General features: G+C 44.3%; 1 protein-coding gene across 1 annotated transcript; it reads right to left on the reverse strand.

Moving 5' to 3' along the window:
* Positions 1-344: 344 nt before the first annotated feature.
* mosmoa (modulator of smoothened a) lies at positions 345-20,990 on the reverse strand. The gene is made up of 3 exons (XM_086175497.1): positions 19,777-20,990; positions 9,944-10,156; positions 345-3,322 (listed from the first exon to the last, which is right to left on the reverse strand). The coding sequence occupies exons 1-3, from the start codon at positions 19,880-19,882 to the stop codon at positions 3,138-3,140; spliced, it is 504 nt and encodes a 167-aa protein (XP_086031623.1). The 5' UTR covers positions 19,883-20,990; the 3' UTR covers positions 345-3,137.
* Between the last annotated feature and the right edge of the window lie 997 nt (positions 20,991-21,987).

A 21,987-nucleotide genomic window follows, 5' to 3' on the forward strand; every position in this document is an offset into this window, starting at 1 on the left:
ATCAAATATTGCAAAAAAAAAAACGCTAAAGAACAATAAATTGCGGGAATCGAATTGCGGAAAAAAAAACAAGAAAAAAAAAAAAAAGGCGAAGTAGCGAGGGTGCAAAAGGCGAAACGCAAAGTAGCCTCCAAAGTCAAAGCGAACTTTACTGTCCAAGGCTAAACTGGATTTATAATGAATACTGAAGAAAAAGGTTTCGTGCAGGGAGCCCCTCTGAAGGCCCGCCTGACCTCCTAAGAAACTTTCTGAGTTCCGGTCCACGGAATGGCCGACTTTAAGACGAGTGGCTGATATCTGGAGAAACCGAAGGCGCCGTAAAAGAAGCACAGTAACCCATCGTATGTCGGTCACACACGCCCATTTTCTTCTTTATTCAGTGATAAATAATTTCCTATGATCATAGGCTTTATGTGTAGACATCTGATCAAGGCAAGAGACAAATTAGAGGGCACACATTGCCACCATTCAAAAATAATAAGAAACAAAAAAACAATGAGGTAAGAAGTTCTCTTTATACATTTGTGGTGCAACTATTTCTGTTATCTATGCTGTTGAATGCACAGTGCTTCCTAATACAGAAATCCTGCCTTTAGTGTCTGTACATTATTAAACAAAAAAAAAACAAAACAAACAAAAACAGGTCATGGCACAATACTGGACCAACCGAGACAGGGCGCTGCAGGGTGGAGAACTATCAGTATACATCAGGGCACGAGTGAGAAAAGCTGGAAACAAATACAAAACTCCCCAACACACACACACACACACACACACACACACAGAGCGATGGAGCTCTGTGATCGTTGCAACACACACCTCTCTGAGAAGTCTGGACGTCAGCAGGTCGTATGCAAACACGCGGCGACAAGCCTACATGCTGGACTTTAGGATATGTGCGTGGCCGAGCAGTTACGCCGAAACCTTGACGCAATTAGTCGCCCGGCTGAACTTTAACCTACGGCTTTCGCAGCAAAGGATTTAATCCATATTCTATTTTAGCGCCACTTTAACGCTCGCAGCCCCCGCAGCGTCAAGGAGATGCAGCTCTTCTCAGAGAGCGGCCAAGAACGTTCAGCTAACTGAAGGTCGGATGAGGAACTGGTTATCCATCAGCGAGAATCATTCACCCCTCAGACTGCTGTTTCGCGATTAGCAGAACGGACAGATTTAAATGTCGTTTTGAAAACGCGGGTGTTTTTGCATGAAAGGCCACTTGCATTTCTCATCTCCACTCACTGGCCGCCCCGCCAGGCTGATATCCACCGGCACAGCTGCGTTTTCATGAAATTCTGTCATCACTTAGTTTGATACCCATCGCAGAGATATGAATTTTACAACACTGACTATGAAGGGTGCTGAAATAAACTGCTTTCTGCTAAATAGGTGTTCCTGTGATTCTGGACGCCGCAATTGAAAGGCAGCGCGCTCCAATTTTATACCGCCTTCCTGGATAATAAAGGGGAATGACTGTCGGTTAAAGCGAAGGAGTAATGAAAAATCACAAGCTTCATAAAAGGTGGAATTCACAGCGACGCCGGTCGTATTGGAATCGCTTTACAACGCGCAGGGAAACCCAACGGCGTTGCCAGAGAGTGCGTTTGCAGATGAAACGCAAGATGGATTCTTGAATGGGTCGCCTCGGATTCACTGAAGAACTGGTTTTGTGACGAAATAACATTTTTTTTGGGGAACAAGTCACCCTTATCGATCCTTTCATGGGGCAATTTTCCACGAGACAAAAGCAATTAATCAGCAAAATAATCTAGAGCGTAACTGACAATGAATGACGTGTAATCAAGGGATCAGTGTGTGTGTGTGTGTGTGTGTGTGTGTGTGTGTTTGTTTTACATTCACAAACCTCAAGAGCAGCACACAGAGGCACAGCCCCATGTACGGACTGGACCTGCAGTCCCTGTGCTTTCATCGCTGTATTCAACAAGACACAAACAGAAAAAACAACAAAACAAAACACTCCTGCATTATTAGCTTAGCTCACACTGAAAGGAGAATACCACCAACTTTTAGCTTTAGTGTTACACCACACCTTCAACATCTGCTGTCACTAAACCCGAACCCCCAGTCGCCCTGCGGTGATCCCCAAATACTTTGTGGCTTTACATTTAATAATTAACACTACAAATACAGCAAAACAACATGTTAGCAGTATGTTCTGAATTCAGTCTATCAGTAATTGGCTTGCAGATGTGTTGCAGCAGTCTGTACTTACGAATACTTGTTTTTGCTGATGTTGTAGAGCCTATAAATAACACAAAAGCGAAAAAAAAAAAAAAAAGGCTTACATTTGGTGGCATTCTCCTCCGTGTCGCTTACTTTCTGAATGTGGATCTGGGCTCGCGGCTCAGGGCGCTACCTGCTCCTCAGCCGGGGGGGGGGGGGTGTCGGCTGGAAACACACCTGCATTCCCCTCTGCTCGGACAGCCGCCCGGCCCGAACACACACACCTGGGCTGTTGTGAAGTGACAGGCGAGACTACGCCCTGCTCTGCAGTCACCTCCGCCCTTCCCTTCCATTTCAAGGGTTCAATTCAGTAAAGCTCGTTTTCCCTCTTTCAGTGGGGGTTGGTAGAAAAACAAACAAACGCATAAAATGTTCAAGAACAGAAAAACACACATTTGAACTGGCCGAGAGGCCAAAAATAGCAACGGGAGCAGTTGTGATGGTGAGGATGTGTGCTGGGGGCGCCGGTTCGGGCGGCCGGGAGTCAAATTGAGGGCTGTAGTGGTCCTCAAGAACTGTATGCCAGCATTATGCCAGCTGTTGCCATGACAGCGGCACATTAAGCACCCTTTCCGATAGGACAACAACAGCGAGACAGCCATGTTTTAAAATCAACAGTGCTGCGACGGCGTCCCCCTTCCCCCCCCCAGACACTCCTCCACCCCCTTTGTGCCGACGACCCCCTTAGTGTTTTGTTCATTTATTCTTTTCCTCTTTTAGCAGTTAAGATACTTGGTGGTGCTGCGGTCCCTTCACGTCGGATCAGAGACTCGCCTGTTTCAGACCCTCCGACCAGAGTTTGTTTCTTTAGTTGCAGTCATTGTGTGTTTTTTGTAAATCCCGTACGTTTTTCCGAGCCTCCCGTGTCAGTCCAGACGCCGGGCCCGATCGAGTCCTCAGCCCGGGAGGCAAACCTTGCCTGCGAACAGCAGTCCGACTATAGTGAAGAAGATGGAGAGGACAAACAGCACATAGGAGGAGCCGACCACCGTGTTGTTGGGCAGTTTGTACGGCTGGCCTCCAACTTCATTTATATAGAAGCCTATGGGGAAGATGAGCGCCGCCATGCAGAAGAGGATCACTGGGGGGGAGGAAAAGAAGCAAGACAAAAAAAATATATATTACTCGAGTGCACAATCTCGCCGTTTTCTTGTAATTCAGCACAGAGTTTTATTCAGTTACTTCTTAGTACGCCTAAATCCCACACAGCACAGACTTCAGGGCCAGAAAGGTTAAAGAGATTTCACAGAGAGACGGAAGCGTGCTCTCAGTAGAATGGGATACAATTTCAGCCATTTCATTAAAACATGAAATGCACCAAAAGCGGATTCACGGTCTCCATAATGACAGATTATGGAAACTACTGAAACAGCTAATCGTGTCCTCCGTGTTTCACAGTTTACATGTTGCATTAACTGCGTGTTATTCACAAAATCAACACTAACCAGAGACTGTGCGCGGGGACATTCACTTTTAAATGTTATGATCCGAGTGTTGAAAAAACAAAAACAAAACATGATGAACGTAAGGTGGTATGACAGGCGATGCGGGCCATCGCCGTGCACAAATGACCTGGAAATCATAGCAGTGTCCCGAGATGATCCCGGGTAAAATGATTCCTCTCATTTGAGCATATTCTAACAGGGTTGCTAAAATTAGGCGTGAGTGAATGTGGAGGATTGTAAGGGCTGAGCAGACTGGCTGAGGTTAGCCTCTTAGACCAGGGGTGTCGGGCTCATTTTGGTCCGGGGGGGGCCACATATGGACCGGTAAAATCATAGCGGAATAACCTAGAAGTAACACTTAATCCAAATGTTTCCTTTGTTTTAGTGTAAAGGAAAACAGGTAAATGATAAAAATCTTTATATGTAATGAACACATGACTAACAAGCTGAGATTCATTAAGAAAAGTGCAATTTCAACAACACTATGCTCTGTCTTCTCAGTTCTCCGTGCATTCTGTTGTATTTTTCGCCACGAAGCGTCTCATGGCGGCGCCGAAACTTGCTGGTTTCTTATTAACCTCAAGGAATAAATAATAAGTGATCCATTTTCCTTGGAAAACCCTTCACTCCATGCCCACTTTTCGACAACAACATCTTGCCTATGAGTGTGTCTGGTCCAACGGAAAAGCAGGTACATTTCTAACAAGAAGTAAAAATGCTGTTTACAGACCCGGAAGCTGCATGGCTGCCATCTGCTGAAAGTTCTGACTCACATAGTGTCGTGCCGTGTTGCTAACACTGACGAAAACAATGCGGCCCCAGCCGATAATCTAGGAACTGCATTTGTATTTTAAAAAAGTAGTTCATGATTTTCATGTATTTTTTCAATTGTAGATTTATTCCATGGGTTGGACTGGACCCTCTGGTGGTCCGGTACCGGCCCGCAGGCCGTACGTTTGACACCTCCGTCTTCGACCGTAGCTACAATATGCAGATACAATATGCAGCGTGACAATGACGCCACTGCATGGGAGTGGAACAACCCAAGCTGTGCCTTTAGCTTTCTAATACACAACTCCCAAGTAGGGATCTGAACATTTCGGGGTTTTTTTTTGCTAGTTTAAGCCACATCGACATCATCGGAGGCATATGAGCTGCCTCGCCCACCCGAATACTTCAGAGCATCTTTGGCCGAGATGGTGTGAACGAGCAATGCAGTCGGCAGCAAGGCGTTTACGGTCCATAAATCTGGTTTCTATCATTATCAAGTCCTACCGACTATTCCATTATTTAATCTCGGGGACGTTTTCCCAAGAAAATCGAAATGTTTCTTTAAGCCACCCCGGAGCTGATTTACGGTTTAAAATTCCGCTGCGGGGATGAAAACGAGCACTGGGATTTCATGGCTGTAAACAGACAGACAGATCTGATACTGTGTTTCGCTGCGAGCTTGTCTGATCCCTAAATAGAACTTAAGATGTACAAATAAATAAAGAAATCAATCAACATTAGGAGGCAGACTGACACATCTGTGCCTGGAACTTGTTACATCCGGGCCATCATGGCTGCTGATCGGGTTTTTATGTGAAAAAAAAAAAAAACAGAAAGAAAATAAACCATTTGTTTTTCCACTTAGGATGCATCTAGGCCGCATGCAGCGTTTTAACTTCTTTTGCAAAAACACGATCGAAAACCAGGATATTTTGCCGTGTTAGGCCGGGACTGACCTCAAGGGACCGCGTGTAGCAACGCATGCATATTATCACTATTTGAGAACGTATTTTTGGACATCGTTCTCTAAATGTGACGGGAACAAGGGGTCAAGAACATCTCTTTATAACTCTAGACCCATGTCACTCAAGACATCTCACACCGTGTCAGGGTTGTTAGCAGATGCAGAGCAAAGCTAAAGTTTGGGCTGCGGAGTCTGATTGTGCGACCCGGGAAGTAGGTTTCTGTGGCCGGAAAAGAGCGGCTGCTAATTAGAATGCTCCATTTATTACTGGTGACTTTCTCATCCAGCTCAGAGTCCACTTATATAACAGGAGGTGATGTTTCACACCAAAGGAAGTCGTGCTACTTGCAGATAAGTGGTGGCGGAGAATGTCTTCGACAGTTTCGCCTTATCAAAAGTAGCAGATGCATTAAAGAAAACATGCAGGCTGATATGCAGCCTGAGCTGGGAGAGCGATCCTGTGTGCCGAACCCCGGAGTTTTCACAGATATTAGGTGAATTCAATTTTGCTGAAGTCAATTTGACAAGGACTTTACACTTTGAGCAGATAAAGAAGTCAAAATGCGGTTGAAAACACACACATACACTCACTCATACGATGCACTGAGTTATGAAACATAATGCTGTGTTTCTTAAAACACGTTTTTGTGTAGAAGTTGTCTGGATTTAGAACTTAAATTGGGTTGGCAGGCTGAGGAGACAGACCAACATTAAGTAAAATGGAGCCATTTTGATCCCCGACAGATGCGAGATATTCTTAATCTCATAAAGTGATGCTGCAGCTACGCTAATTTTCAACAGCAGTGTATCCCTGATCCCAGCTTTGTGCCGCTGCAGTTCTGCGCACACCGGTCAAAGTGCTATCACTATTTGGAAAGAGCGATCTAAGTTTCCGACCCCATCTGGTCGCTCCAGTTAATATAATACTGAAATGACGCAATGTTAAAAATCTGCAAAAAATATGTTTTTTGCTTGTTTTTTAATAAATCTCCACCCCTGTTGCTAACGATGCACTGGTTTCTGAGTCAAGGCATCACTGTTTCCACCGCACATGAAAAAAATAATTGCATTTCTTTAGTTAAGCTATCAAAGCTTGTTGGACTGAGCAGACAGATTTAGCCACAAAGGCTCTTCCCCCCCTCCCATCAAATAAGTCACGGTAAATAATGACCATAGAGCCCGCTGAATGCACCTGATTAACTCGACCCAGGGGACGGATCTATCAGAGAGAGCGATGCTCCTTGTTACCGCAATGATTGTTTTGGAAAGGTGTTTTGTTCAGAGCTAAATTGCAGCAGGTGCAGTAATGAACAGCATCTGCCTGTTGGCCTCACAACAAACCATTTTAAAGCCAGTTATCGTCTGAATGTGTTCACTGAGCACATATCGGTGTGATGGGTTTACGGAGTGATACAGCAGCTAAATGCTTCTCCGGGTTTCTGCCTCGATCATTATCTTGGTCAAAATTATTTTACATTTTATCGATCACAATCAAAAGTGCCCCCCCCACTTAAACTTTAGGGGCCAAAAACAAAAAGTGTCGTTTGATCTGCTTCGCTTTTATTAAATCTGTTGATTTGATGAGTAAGAATCTCTAAAGACTGGAAAAAAAAAAGATAAAATTGCCAGAACTGCAAAAGATGACTCATATTTCTCTCTGGTTACGTACAGTGAACGTAATAGAAATGAAATCATGCGCTGGAAAGGACTGTTGTGTTTGCTTCATGAGAATCACACGTTGTTTGTTTTGTTTTTTCCAAATAACCAAACTTTGTGTCTGCCTTAAAGCACCTTTTTTTGGCCCATTATTTCTTGGTGAACCTGTGCAATGACTCCCAACTAATAGCGCGTGTCTATTTTAATATTACGCAATATCATTGTCATTATTATAATGCATTGTGTAGCTAGCGGAGCATTAGTCACACTGCATTGGAACTGATGACTATCACACCTTGGGGAAAAAAAGGCTGGCGTTTGTTTGAAACACAGGCCTGGCCTGTGCCGGTCACACAGAGCTATCCATTCAGGTGCCGGTGGCTTCAAGCCAGTTAAACTACTGGCTTGACTGGCCACCTTCTCCCAGCCTTCATCACCTGTTTGCACCCAATGAATCACCCTGGTCTCCTTGCTACCAAACCGACTTCATTCTGCCCCCCCTTTGCATCTGGCTCTTTACATTGGCGTCCGTCTCTCACTAAGACTTTCAGTTCTTGACCTCCACAAACATAATTATTCACACGCTTCTCCTTTGTCAACACTTCTCACAGCGCCAGCGTTTACAATTCGGTGGCATCTGGTAGTAACACAGACTGCATAAAATTGGCGCAGGTCACGTCGACCCTTCACTTCTAGGAGTCTAAGAATAACTTCTTCTTCTTTCGGCTTTTCCCATCAGGTGTTGCCACAGCGAGTCAACTTTCTCCATCTAACCCTATTCTCTGGATCCTCCTCTCTCACACCAGCTACCTTCATATCCTCTCTCACTACGTCCATAAATCTTCTCTTTGGTTTTCCTCGAGACCTCTTGCCTGGCAGCCCCACCTTCAGCAACCTTCTAGCCAGATCTTTACCATGATTTAGACATGAACAGAGGAGTGTTCACGTCCAAACCATCTCAGTCATCACTTTGTCTTGGTCATACATGTCCTGCACCCTTGTGACAAATTCCGTCTACCAATATATTCTCTGTCCCTCCTCTGTACATGACCCAACCATCTCAGTCTGGCTTCTCTGACCTTCTCTCCAAAACATCTAACATGTGCTGTTCCTCTGATAGACCCATTCCTGATCCTCTCCATCCTGGTCACTCCCAAAGAGAACCTCAACATCTTCATCTCTGCAACCTCTAGTTCTGCCTGCTGTCTTTTGGTCATTGGAACAGTTTCTAATCCATACATCATCGCTGGTCTCACCGCTGTCTTGCTGTCTAAGAATAACTAAGGCGGTCTAAAGTTGTAACTTCCTGAAATAAAAAAAAAAAAAAACCACACATCTCTGTTTGTAACAGATATTCTGACATGTTTGATTGTATTGTTTGACATCCCGTGATCACGACACACGGACGCCATGTTTGGAGAACACCTGCTCTAATTCTAAAACTATAAAAGCAATCGTGATTGTTAAGTGTCAGTATTCATTGCTGTGTCAAATCACTGTGATTCGATTCAGTTTTGTTTAGAAAGAGTCACACTGACACGCGTCCTCAACAGCTGAAAGACGTTGTGAACGTTTGCAACTGCAACTCAACTTCGGCAACCGCAGAATGACGGTCTGACAAAACGTGAGCACGGGCCGAGGATGAAGGGAACAGCTGACGAAAAACATCTAAAAGGCATGAAAAAACATTATGGAGTAAATTCCGCAACCTTAACTCGATCCCTTTTTTCACCCCATTCCTGAAATAAAATGCATTTATCCAGATCTGCTTCTCCATTTAGAACGATAAGCATTATCACGCTTTCAAGCTGCATGAAATATCCAGACTAATAATAACACGTCTCGTCTAATATGGCCAACGGCAGCGTAACGGGGGGGGGGGGGGCACGAGTGACAACCGCTCACAGTTACCATGGCAACTTCCTTACTTCCCTTTGAGCTTGATTGTTACACAATGACTCGAACGGAGTCAAATTTAGCGGCTGACACAGATTCGTGCTCGCCGGACAGGCGGTCAGAGGGGGGTCAGGGGGTTGAGTCAGAACGAATCTTCCCTTATCTTACGTTAAAACACGTGAGGGAGGCATTGGGTTGCAAAAAAATAAGATAAAAAAGATTAACATATGTGACAAAGGGATCACGGGATAAAACGCAACTGGTTTTCGAACAATATTCCCGCGTGTTTTTGGTTTCCCCTGCCGGATCTGCTCCGTCTGGGGCGCTCAAGGCTGTCCAGCCCCCGACTGCCGTGCCGATCAAACGTCAACCTCCCACGCAGCCTTACAAAACCACTCCGTCAGCTGCGCGCAAGACCGATACAGGAGGTACATCTATAGAGACGACACCTTGGTGGGGGGGTAACTGTGAATGTTCAACCCAGAAAAAAAAAAGAAAAAGGAGCCTAAGGGGACTAGAGAAACGCAGATGCTCCTGAGTAACCCTCTCGGGCATTGGATAAAGTAGTTTTAGGAGCAAGGTGTGTGGAGATGAACAAGAGCTGTGAAGCACAGAAAACGAGATAAAAAAACAAAACAAATGTGCGCAGGTCGTGTTGTTCCTCCCAGCCGCTCTCAGACACACTCATACCTATGCTGTAAAGTAGCAGCGCAGAGAAAACACATATAACTCTGATATGCTAATCTGCAGAAGCAAGGAATAATAGATCATTTTCTCACATGCTCACTTAAAAGGCTGTGTGCAGAACAATAAGCACAATAAAGATAACTTTCAAAATGTCATGTGAAGACAGATGCACGGAGACAGAGGAGAGTGAGAAAGCTTCAGGGAGGGGGGGGGAATGTGGTGAGGGCAAATTTAATGACGCAAAAACAAATTAAATGCGAATGTCAAAGTCTTGCTGACGTACTGCCAGTAAAAGCGATCCAGCGGGCGTATTTGGTGGCTTCCCGGCGCCAGTGTGATGCCACAAGCAGTCCACAGGTGACTGTGAGGGAGATGATGCCCATGATGATGAAGAAAAGTGTGGTGACCCACTCTGGGGGTAGCCGCGGGGGAATACAGGTCCGGTCTCGTCCGTGGATGGTCTGACATTGCCGGACTAAACCGACTGTAAGAGCACCTGCAGAAAAAGATGGAATGTTGTTGAATGGCAAAAAATAGAAAGCTTCGAATGTTTGGATTCATGTTTCTCCAGTTGTTCAACAGCAATTTTTTTTTTTTTTTTTTTTTTGCATTGAAAACAATATATTCACTTAAGATAGCCGTCGCGAGCCTATAAATATGCTGAACATTTTGAAAATTATAGGCCTGTTAACAAGGCTCAATTATTTTCTTTTTACACATTAGCTGATGCAGCAGTAATGCAATGCAAGCACAAACAGATTTAATAGCAATTACCACAAAATCCACATACAGCTATCTAATAATGAAACCACATTTGGCTGGTTCACATTGGTTCTTCACAGCCCAGAACCCGGATGCTCTGGCCACGGTACGGGTACAGGATGACACACTGCACTACAGTCCCTCTGTACATAGTAGGTTTATGTGCTAAAAAAAGCCAAGCAAAGCCAAGATCTATTTACAATGTCTGGTCATTTTGCATTTCTAAATTCAAAAGAAAGAGGGGGAAAAAGGGGGAAAATTCTCATGTGTGGCCACATAGCGAAGGCAAGCGGCTAAAAGGAAGTTAGTGTCGTAGAACAGAATCTAAAGCTTAGCTGTTGAGCAGATGACAAAGCAAAGCAGGAAGAGGCGAACGGTCTGCAATGGAAATGCAGGAAAGTCTTCCTCAATTTGTCACACGTTCTGTGGTAGTAACAAGGGATACATGTCTGCGACTCTGGTGAGCCCAATTATAGCAACTTTCTTCTGGCTCTCTGGAACAGAGGATGGGGATAAAAATCAATGCAATGCAGCCAATTATTGAATCAGTCTCACATAGGTGTGACTGGATCTGGATACAGCCTGTTAGAGGTTGTGTTAATATTCACTGCTGGGTTTCAGCGTATAATATCTGTCAGCAAGCCTTCCAAAGTCTCTTCAAATTGGTCTTCTTACTCCAGCCTCTGAGTCCTCTGCCTTCTATTAGTAAGCGTGCACAGCTAGCAACCCCACCCCCACCCCCCCCTCACACACACACACACACACACACACACACAAAAAAAAAATGGCATGACTTGGCATTCTACAGTTTTATCCATCACTGGTCAGGGAAGAGACAAATTAATTATTGCTTGAGACGGAGCCACGAGGCGAGCTGTGCCAGAGCCCGAGTGTCGGGGCCAGTACTCCGAGGGAACGCAGCCCCTCCGGAGGGACAATATTCAATTAATGTACGTCCTCTCTAGGAGAGTTTCTACATGAGTAAGCAAAACAGCACCTCATCGCTCCGCTCGCTGCTGATCTCCGGTCGCGGTCAATAAAATCCTGGCTATAAGTGATTGACTGCACAGGATAGAAGGTCTCCATTTGAAAAATGGATGCGGTGTCAATGTTAAGGTTTCAGTTGTGCCTCCCGATGATAGACAAAATAGCGGGGTGCTGCTCTATGGCGTTCGGACAGACAGATGATCCATTCATTAACCGAATCTTTCGGGGCTCCCGGTTGAGTTCCCCAGCTCTTCGTGGTTAGACAAAGCGTTATCGGGCAGGACGCCGAACCCCTGACCGCTCTCCCCCGGCGCTGCTAAGTGGCTGCCTGCTGCTCGCCGTTCAATCCATGACGGGTTAAATGCGGGAGACTGTTTTTCGCTGATGTGGTGCAGCAGATATAGCTCAATGAGACTAAATAAAGGGCTTCATTTCGTTTAAGCACAGGTGGCAACACAATGAAGTCTGGCAAATTAAACACCCTCATAATAGAATTAGCAATTACACATTGATGTAGTAAGTTGTTTTTCGCTTTGCATAAACAGCCTGTTCAGGCATTCTTGGTAATTATTTTGCAAAAATGTATAATATTGTAACCCGCAGTGTTACAACCTTTGTTTTCTCAACTGCTATTTTAGTATAAAATAAATTATGGTTTGCTTATTTTTTTGAATTCCTTAGACATACAGATGTCAGGCCAATGTCCAGTGAGGCTAAACATTTTTAGCTCGCACATTAAACAGACGGCTGAAATTTTACTGCTGGGGAAAAAAAAAAAAAAAATCAAGTATACAAGGCATCACTTTTTTGAAAAAGAACATAATTCATGACCTTATCCAAAGATAAACACAGCATGTATACACGAGCAAGTGCTTATAGCTGGTAAGATTGCATAATGTGTTGTATCTGGCTGTGGGCGTTGAGAGGACAAAATTGTATAAACTATAAAACATCGTAGCGATAATTACAGAGGAGATTTGTTTGAAATACCGCGGCCCTTTAAACGCCTTTAAATCGAGGGCTACTTTACTGATAACCGCTTTTCGCCAAGCTGTCGGTGAGACGGCGCCCGGCATACCGCGCAAACTTAATCATTGCAAATGGATGCAAAATTAGATTCCAACCTTGAGATCGATCTAAAATTATGAAGCAAAAACAAAGAAATATGACCGTAAAGCTATTTTGCCCTTGTGTTTATGGCGCGGGCTAAAAACGAGCGGAGAGGAAATCGCTCCCCGCTGACGACAACGTGCACTGTTAATTGAATATGCCAGCCTGCGTGGGCGGCATCACAAAGGTTCGACAGTAGCTCTGCGGGTGGGAGGACGTGTGCGTGAAACAAATAACTGGAATTTCAGAAGGTCAATACCGTTCGTTGCTGCGTCTAGCAAACCCAATCAAGACGCGTTCCAGCTCGCTACGATATCTGTATCCCTGCGCGGTGACTTTAAATGCTGCTAAAGACCACTTTAAGCAAAACAGAAAAGTAAAGCCAAGTGTTAGCACACGGTTGTTGTGGCCCCAGGGGTGTGGTGGTTTCTGGCCGCCGAGAGGAAATCCTGTCCCCCTGAGAACACCCGGTGAAAGAACTGCCTTTGCTGCAACCACCAACACATGTAGGAAGGCTCCCCGGCCCAGACAAACAATGCCAGTGGTTCAAAGACAAGCTATGTTTGGAACACCACCATTGATAGCTTTCTAGCCAAGTTTTGTTTCTTCGCCGTGATGCCAGCTTGTCCAAATGTGCCGGTCTGACAAAAGTAGCCAAGACTGAGTAGCAACTGGTGAAAACAAGTGACGATCATCAAAACTCTGTTAATGACACCATTTTATGAGCATTTCCCTTGAACCTCCCAGTCTCCAGCTGTCTCGGCGGCTCTGTGGGGATTCTCGCCACACAGGAAGCAGACATGGAATCAACTATTGGCGCTAGTTTAAAACTCGACAACAATGGTGTTTTCATTACACGTGTTTTTTATCTAAACATGGGAGAATTTTACTTGGGTGCAATTTATTTTGAAAACACTCGACCGTTTTAACAGGCGCTGGCTCAGCTAGGCGACGGGCGATGAAAATTGCATTTTAAACAAGTGATAATAATGAAAATTTCCGATGGCGTATTGGTGGGGAAAGGTCTCTGGGGCAGAAAAGCCCGACTACCGAGTCGGTCGTAATAGTTCTGTATTGAACTGCTACTCATTTGGCACTAAACAGAACGCGGTGTCTCTGTTCGGGTCGAGAAAATAAATCGAGAACAGGATGATCTCCACCTGTGAGGCAGAGCGGTGATTTCCATTTCCGAACGAATCCTACAGAAGCTTTTTATTGGCGGACACTTAAAGCTCGACCGACGCCGGGCCATTTCTTCTCGTTGCACAGAACTCAACATTCATTATTAAGCTATAGTTTCAAAATGAACAACCTGCTCCATCTGTCTCTTGCAAACTTTGGTCCTCAAGAGGCAGCAGCGTGATCGCCGCAGGACTATTTCATCAAGCGAAAGAGACCATCCGAGGAAGAAGACTGATTTCGTCCGCTTTAATCGGAGGTCTCGTTCTTTCAGTCACTGGCCAAAATGTGTGACTACCGGTGAGTGACGGAACAAAAATAGACTGGAAGATTATGCTGCCCTTGTAATACAAAGGGCAACTTGATCTTCACGGGAGTCACAGAGACACCGTTTGCGAGACGCCCTCACTCCTGCCAGACACAGGAATCATCATCAAAATGCAGATTTTACTTTCCGAAAAAAAAACAAAAAAAAACAACAACGCTTTCCGCTTTTCCGCATTTACAGAGAAAATGAGCCAATTCGCCATTTTGAGACCCTGTTTGCTTTCCACACCCCCATCATACCCGGCAGTCGTCTCTGTTCTCACGATGATCAAAATACACCACTCAGCATGTCTGAGGCCAAATGAGAGGAAATGAAGGCCATGCCTGACCATTTTCAGCAGGGTGATGCTGTCATTAGTGGAGCTTTGGGGGTGCTACTGCTCGTAAGCTCGTGGGGGAGAGGGGCTACCAGACGAAAAGACCTCTCAACTACAGTGGGCGGCAAGTAGGCGAGCTAAAGCGGACAACTTCTGCTGTTGCTGCTGCCCACATGCATTGTAGGACTATAAACACATCAGACGGTGGACGAACCTAAAAGAGTTTAGAAGGAGACAAACAAACTGCATTCTGTCCAAAGTGGCAGGGATAACAGACTCGTGAAATGACTAATAGGGCCAAGTGAAATGGGCAAAGAAGTAGAGATTTCTCTTTTAAAAGACAAGAAACTGCGACTACAACCAACCAAAAAGGGCAGATATTTAAGTTGGGGAAAATGGAATTCCATGAAACGAATGACTCCAGAATATGTGGCATGGCCGACAAACTGAAATGACTGTGGATTCATAAAATAGCCTTTCAGTTGAGGTGTTTTGCTCAAGAGGACATGTTGCTTGTTCTCAACCCACTGCGAAGCATCACAATGATAGTATTACATGCTAACTTCGCTCCCTCCTGCGCTCCCCCGTTTATCACACATCTCTCTAAACGATTTCATCTGAATGTTATTTTTCATGCAGTGAAAAATACATCTCTTATCAGTTTGCTGCTTTGTCACTGTAAACATATGGCAAGGTCCGCCGCCGCTGGCAAACAAAGCAGTAGCTGCTCTCTCGGTCTCCGCTGGCTAGCATTACATGCTGGAAATGAGGGTCTCAACTTCTGGCACCGGAGCTCTCCAGCTGAGTGATACTGGCTCGGTCTGACTTCATTTACTTTGCTTCAGTGACAGTCTGTCCTTGTTCCCTGCAACAAGGATACCTACGGAGAAAAGCTCCCAATATTCTCCCACTTCATTTACCTTGACTCGCTAATTCAGAGCACTTATTCGCTTAAACTTCAATTTGATTCCACATTTACATGCTTTAATTTGCAGATCTTTTTTTCATGATTTGGCTCTTCTATGGAGTAAGTCTGAATCGGAGAATAAAAGTCAATTGCTCTTTGCTTGCACGGGCGACGTCTTTAACGAGAACCCCGTTACATCCAGTGACACTGGATTAGTGTCTTTTGTTGACCATATTACTATTGCGTGTTATTGAATTTGCTCTTCGAGTCAATAAATGTATGTCTGATGAGGTCGTTCAATCGACGTTCACTCCCAATAAAACAACGAAACATCCAAACAACAAAGTCTGACTATAGGGACTATTTAATAAAAATAAGACGGCCAGGTTTTGTGCAGAGAAATACAACGCTTGAACGTGATTGCAAATAATGTTTGCTATCCTCCTGTCAAAAATATCACTTTGAGCCATTTGTCAGACGAAAACCTTTTATTGCCGCTTTCTTCCATGGCTCATTGCACACAATGAAACACTTTGCAAAGTAACCTCGAGGTAGCACCATTTTCAAAAGCCTGGGGGTTGGCATTTAAATTAGAAATGCAGAACAGTTGTATAATTCTCCACAGTCTGAATGTGCTGCATTGAAATACGTTGGTCACGATTTACTATGCTAAATACCCTCCAGCAAAGACAACAGCAAGGTGTTAGGACACGATTTCCCAAAAAATTGATTCGCTACATGGTCACATTGAGAGGTTGACGCTGAGATGAAATCACCGCAGTATAAAAGTGTGCGAGTGCTTTCTCTGGCCTTGAAAACAGCCACGGTGAGAAGGTAGGCTGTACTCGGGTGTGATTTAGCAGTTTTCAAGCGGTTGTGTGCATACAGAGTACTTTAGAGGCTTTGGAGGCCTCTGAAGTGACAAATATGGAGGGCAGTCTCTGGTGGAGCACAGTTTCTCATTGACACTGCAGCAACAAAAGCTCTGTCTTGAAAATCAGCACAGAAACTCAACCTCAGCGATAGTTGCCTGCGGATATCGCACTGAAGTGAGCACAGTGTCATTGATCCACATCGAGTGTTTAATGAGAGCACTCCTAGCTCTGCTGCCTGGGGTACTACGCCGAGGTTTGGCCTTCGTCGGTACATGCTAGAACTAAAGTTTGTTCAAGTTGTCATCATGGAAAATAAAAAGCAACATACAGAGTGCTAGACAAATGTATACAGAGTGTTGCGTTATTATTGATCGGCACACATGAAACCTTGAGTAATCAAATAGGATGCAACGGCCACAACTGCCTTTTATCGATACTAGCCTCCCGGGGGGGGGCTATCGTGATCGGGTCTTATTTTATTCTTCAGACCGAAGAAGCCTCTCGTCGGAGAGGAAAAACAACTTCAAGAGACTAAACAAAGTCCAGTTGTCATGACTGGATCTGACTACAATAGACAATGAGCTGGACGACTGGGAACCTTCACAGACACACTGCTGAGGGGGGGACGTTTGGATATGCTGCATTCCTAAGAGGGCAGGTTGTCAAGCTCGCAGCTCTGCTGACAACAAAAAACAAAACAAAAAAAAAAAAACAACAACAAAGCAGAAATCAGCAGCCAGCTGGTTGGGACAAGACAAAGTGACAAGCCGATGGGGGTTGTGCCTTAATATAGCTTCAAATAAATAACCTCATCTAATAATAAACTATTTTTGAGCGGTGCATGTATCATTCTTTAAGGGCGCTGCTTTTTAAACAAACAAATAAAAAATGTGTTTGGCAAAACACATGCCAAGGCAGGAACACTCAAAGAGTCACGAGACCAAGTTGTGTTGCACAAGACATGTCCTTCGAGCAATTTCTAAGAGAGGTAGGGGAAGCGCGAGCTTAGACAACACGGGGGAAGCTTGTCAATATACAATACCTACTCTGCCATTGAAACTCAAGCTGAGAGGATAGCGGATCTCAGAGGCCAGATCACCAAGACTTCCTTTTTTTTTCCCCATTTGCATTTCCAGGTGTGGTTCCAAACCAAAAGAAAGTGGAACTTAATCCCCAGACAGACAGATAAGCAAATGTATTATTAACATGCCACAACAGTCATGTGGCACTTGCACTGCAGACAATGCCCTCATTAACTTTCATCCCATGATTATTTTGATGCCAATTGTTTATTCTGTAGCTCTAATGCATTCTGCGTTTGTGTTTGTTGATTATGAACCCTCGCTGACCTACTTACTAAGCTGTCATTCCCCGCCAGGAACAAAGAAAGCAGCTGTCTATCAAAGGTCTGTATGTGTTGTTGTGACGGACGACAAATAAAAATGGTTTCTAATCTCAACACGTTAACTACTCTGGTAGAGAAGAAAATTGTATAAAATCAAATATAACAGATTATTTTGCTTCACTGGTAATAAGTCTAAATTTAATCACAGCCGCCGGCTGGAATTTCATGGTGTAATCCTTCGTGTTATTGATTAAGCAACAAAAGCTTATTTTCAAAGTTGAACCACTAGCTCTTATTTGTTATTATAGCTGATAAAGATCTAGGTAGGAACGCTTCTCAAAATCCCCAACAGACCCTCAGATTGAATTCTGTTAGACAAATATAAAACATTCACAGTTTTTCAAAAGTCGATGAAATTGAAAAGGTGCAACAAAGGCCACCATTTCTTGTCAGAAGACTTATATTTACAAAAATCTAGCATTATAATTGAATCTAATATCAAAATATTTCTGAGTTTACAAAAGCAAAATCAATGTCTACAATGAAGGTGGCGATCATATTAAAACGAGTGAAACTATGACCGTCCTGCTGCTTAGCTGTGTCTGACACTGTGGTTACTAGTTTGCATGCAACTGAACGTTCTTGAAAAAAGTCAGCGATTCAGAGAGAATGTCTACATGGAATTGTCCAGAAATATTATCATTTCTACATAGTTTATGTCTATATCCAAATATATTACAAATAGTAATGTCTGTAGGCGATAAACATAGGCTTATCAAATCAAATAAAGTGGAATACTGTTTTCACTACATCGGTCACTGATATTCGTACGCAACAGCGGGGAGGACGACTCAGACAGATGTCCATGTTTAGCTTTTGGATTGCTCAGGGTTGAAGGTTCAGCCATTGTTGTTACAAAACTGTTTTGCAAGTTGCATCTTTGTTTGTGTTGGGCAATTCTTTTAATCATTTAAGAAGGCTTTTTCTCCCTCAGCAACATTTAACGGATCATTTTATAATTCGGGGATTTGCAAGATGCAACTGCAATATCAGCTTGTAATCAGCCCAACAGTAAGAAACCATAAAATGCATGTTGGCAAAACATTGGTGAAAAGCGATAACTTACTTCTGACATTTTACAAAAGCAGAGAATGTGAACAGCGACTCTCATACTACTGTGCTACTTCAGTCTCCTGCCCGCATCAGCTTGTGTCCTTCAGTTTTTCAATGTTTTGTATTTTAACATTTGACTATTTTGTATTTTTAAGTATTTTAGTTATTTAACGTTGCTTTTGAACCTTTTTAATAGTAAAAGCCTGACCAGGGACAAGTGGCTGCAGCTCAGCCTTGGCTGGAAACCCATATGCTTGGCCTCGGTTTTTGTATTTTACATGAAATAAAGCTTAACGTATTCAGTTCCAGTTCTCATCCTGCTGTTTTTTTTTCTTCACTCTGTTGTCTATTCTTATCCTTGTTGTTATTATTATTCACTCTACTGTCAATTTATTTGTCGATGTCTTTTGCTATACTTTAATTCTCTCTATTTATATTTATATTCATACGTATATTTATTGATATTGTCGTGGGTGAACTGCTATGACAAAAGAAGTTCCCCTATGGGGATCAATAAAGTATATCTTCTCTTAATAAATGTCAAAATAATTCAATATGAATATGAAATGGGTGAACAGTGCCTACTTCAAGGGGCAAAATTAAAAAAAAGCTGGATCCAAATTCATTTCCTATTCCCTCGAATATGCCTGTGACGATTGAATTTTAATATTCGACCCCATTGAGAGCTGCACGACGCCTCAGCTTTTGTCTCCCGTTGTTCGCTACCCTCTTGCAACGTGCGTATATCTAAACAAACACGTTTGCGACCGTTATTTCATCGGCACACGGTCGCCGATGTCCAATATTTCTGTATTTGGAGCTGCGAATTCACATGTCGCCCCCGTCTATTTTTGTTTTCCTCCCTCACTCCAGTCGCAATGCTCATTGGAATTCGCGGATCTGATTGGCTGCCCGGTGTCACGTGGGATGAGCCGTAACGCCTGGAAAAGACGCACGGCTCCCAAATCGAGAGGAAACTTATTACTTTCGGTAATTGAATGTCATTCGGTGCAGTTCTGGATGCGATTGAATTAGGGTACGGGTGTGCACTACAGTGCACCAATTTAGAAATCCAATGCATATTTACAGTGAAAACAGGCTGGGGGTAAAAGCGCCTGTAATCCAGGAAGAGTACAAAGAAATCGTGGCCAAAACACTGGTTTTTGAAAAGCCTCTTTGACTTGTGTCGTTTACCTGCTGATTCCCCGGTGTTGATCCAGTCTGGGTTTGCAATGCTGGCAATTGCAAAGATATCTGCTGCCAGAAACAGGCACCCTGAAATGATCGTCAGTTTATCCATAACGCCAGCTGAGAAAGCGGCGAACGACACCGGGGGTGATGTGGCGGTCGCTGTCCGACGCTGACCCGGTGGTCGGGGGTGGGAGACACAGGACGGGGCTGCTCGAAGTCTAACCTGCTCCCCCCCCTTTCAGCAGGAGCCCGCTGTTGTGGTTCTGCTGTGCATTTTGCAGCGACGTTAGCTCCTTCTTGTCAAGCAGGCGAGAGCTTCCAGCTACAAAGGGCACAAAGACTAAGCGTCCGAAGCATCACATCTCAAACGCCCCGTTGTGGTCCAGCAGCGGGGAACAATAAGCCACACAGCGCCGATGCTGCAAGCCGCTTTTGTTGTCCGCCGGATCCGTTAAGTAGCCGCCGCCGCAGCAGCAGCGGCAGCATCGGCTACAGCGGCGGCTAGCAGGCGGCTAGCTAGCTACTTCCCAGATTCGGGCTCGGTGTGCCGAGCTGCGGCCCAGAGGCAGCGCGACGGCGAAGACCGCAGCGGCTTTAACATCTCAACAAGGGATTTCGCACAAATGGGAGAAGAGCCGGTCCCCCCTCACACCTCACTGGGGCGGGCTCGGTGTCCCCGTAGCGACGCTCTTCCGTTCCCCGTCCGGAAAACGGGAGCCCATCACCCGCTCTTGCTTATCCGAGCCCGTTCTCCTCAGCTGGAATAGCATCTGGTACTTTCAGTTCGCTAGCCCGTCCGCTTCGCTCGCTCCTCCGACCGGACCGCGGCGATTTCAGGCGCGTTACAGCTCTCCAAAGTGGGTGGCAGCGTTTCTTTCTTTTTTTTTGTTGTGCTTTCTTCCCTCCTCCTGAAAGCCCACCGCAAGCTCTGCCTCTCTTTCAGCCGTATGACATCAGGCGGACACCCCCTGTCCCCCACGCAGCTCCGCTCACGGTCCTCGTCTCGTTCTTGAGGGGGGCTCTCGTCTCTACTCTCGCGATACTTTGAAAGGAAACGGGGTCTTGTCCCGGATCGCTCCATCGACATGAACTTCCCTAAGTCTTTTTTATTTATGATAAAATGTTGGTTGAATCACTTCTGCGGCTTTCCAGTCTGTTATTTTATGTTTTTTTTTTATATTGATTTGTATGTATTTCTTATATTGAAGCTGACATGCTGTGACAAAAGAATCTTCCCTATGGGGATCAATAAAGCATACCCTATCTTATCTTACATTTTTTAGTAGGAGCTGTCTCTGCGACAAAAAGTAATTCTGATTGACTTTATTTAAACTAGACATTATTTGTCATTTGGATCAAAAAGAGATTTCTATGCAGTGGCAGGAATATTGACAGAAACAATATTTCGAAAAATAGATACATTACTCTGAATAATTCCACCTCTGCGTAGGTGTGTGTGGGTGAGGAAGGGGGGGAATATTTATTTTTAAGGATTCTGCTAACATTAGAACCTGACAACCCACGGCTGCATGAAAATGTTGCTTTTCTTCTCTCTGTTAAGGAATGTTTACAGTATATTTCAAATGTTTCAAATAAATCTATCACTGGAACAATTGCGAGTCCTTCCCAACTTTCGATTACATATAAAATCCCAGTGGCGGAGCTTTGGCTGAATAATATTGTGCTTGGTACTCATTGAATGCTTTCTAGTTTCTCTGTACAGACAAAACGGAAAGCCTTCCATTGATTTGACAGTAGTGAAATGAGTTCCACCTCTTGCAGCGGCCATTTTTGACAGTATTGATTCTGCATTCAATAAATGTTCAAATAGATCTTTTAGATATAATGTGTAAATTGCCCTGTGTATTTTAGTTCTTGAATCAAGGCCAAAGATATCAACTCAAGAGTCCACTGACCCCAACTTCTGACCCACAAATTCTAACAAATGTAATCCTTGTCCAAGTGACATTCTGGGGAAGATCTGATGAAATTCCAGCTGTTATGGAGGCAATGGGTTCTCCAGAATGGGTAAACTGAAAAAGTAATGCTTTTAGAAATGGCCGTCAGCACTGGCATAAAGGTACGGAAACAGAGTGGCATAATCCGACGTCCCTGTTCATCATGCCATTAATGGATATTTGTGGGTCTTACTCCCCCAATAGGCGAATATGTGGAACTGCAACCAGCACCTGGATGCCCATCTGCAGGAAATTC

The sequence above is a fragment of the Fistularia commersonii genome, chromosome 28 (assembly GCF_037954325.1).
Source record: "Fistularia commersonii isolate RoL2024-O1a breed Wild chromosome 28, RoL_Fcom_v1.0, whole genome shotgun sequence".
NCBI classification, from domain to species: domain Eukaryota; kingdom Metazoa; phylum Chordata; class Actinopteri; order Syngnathiformes; family Fistulariidae; genus Fistularia; species Fistularia commersonii.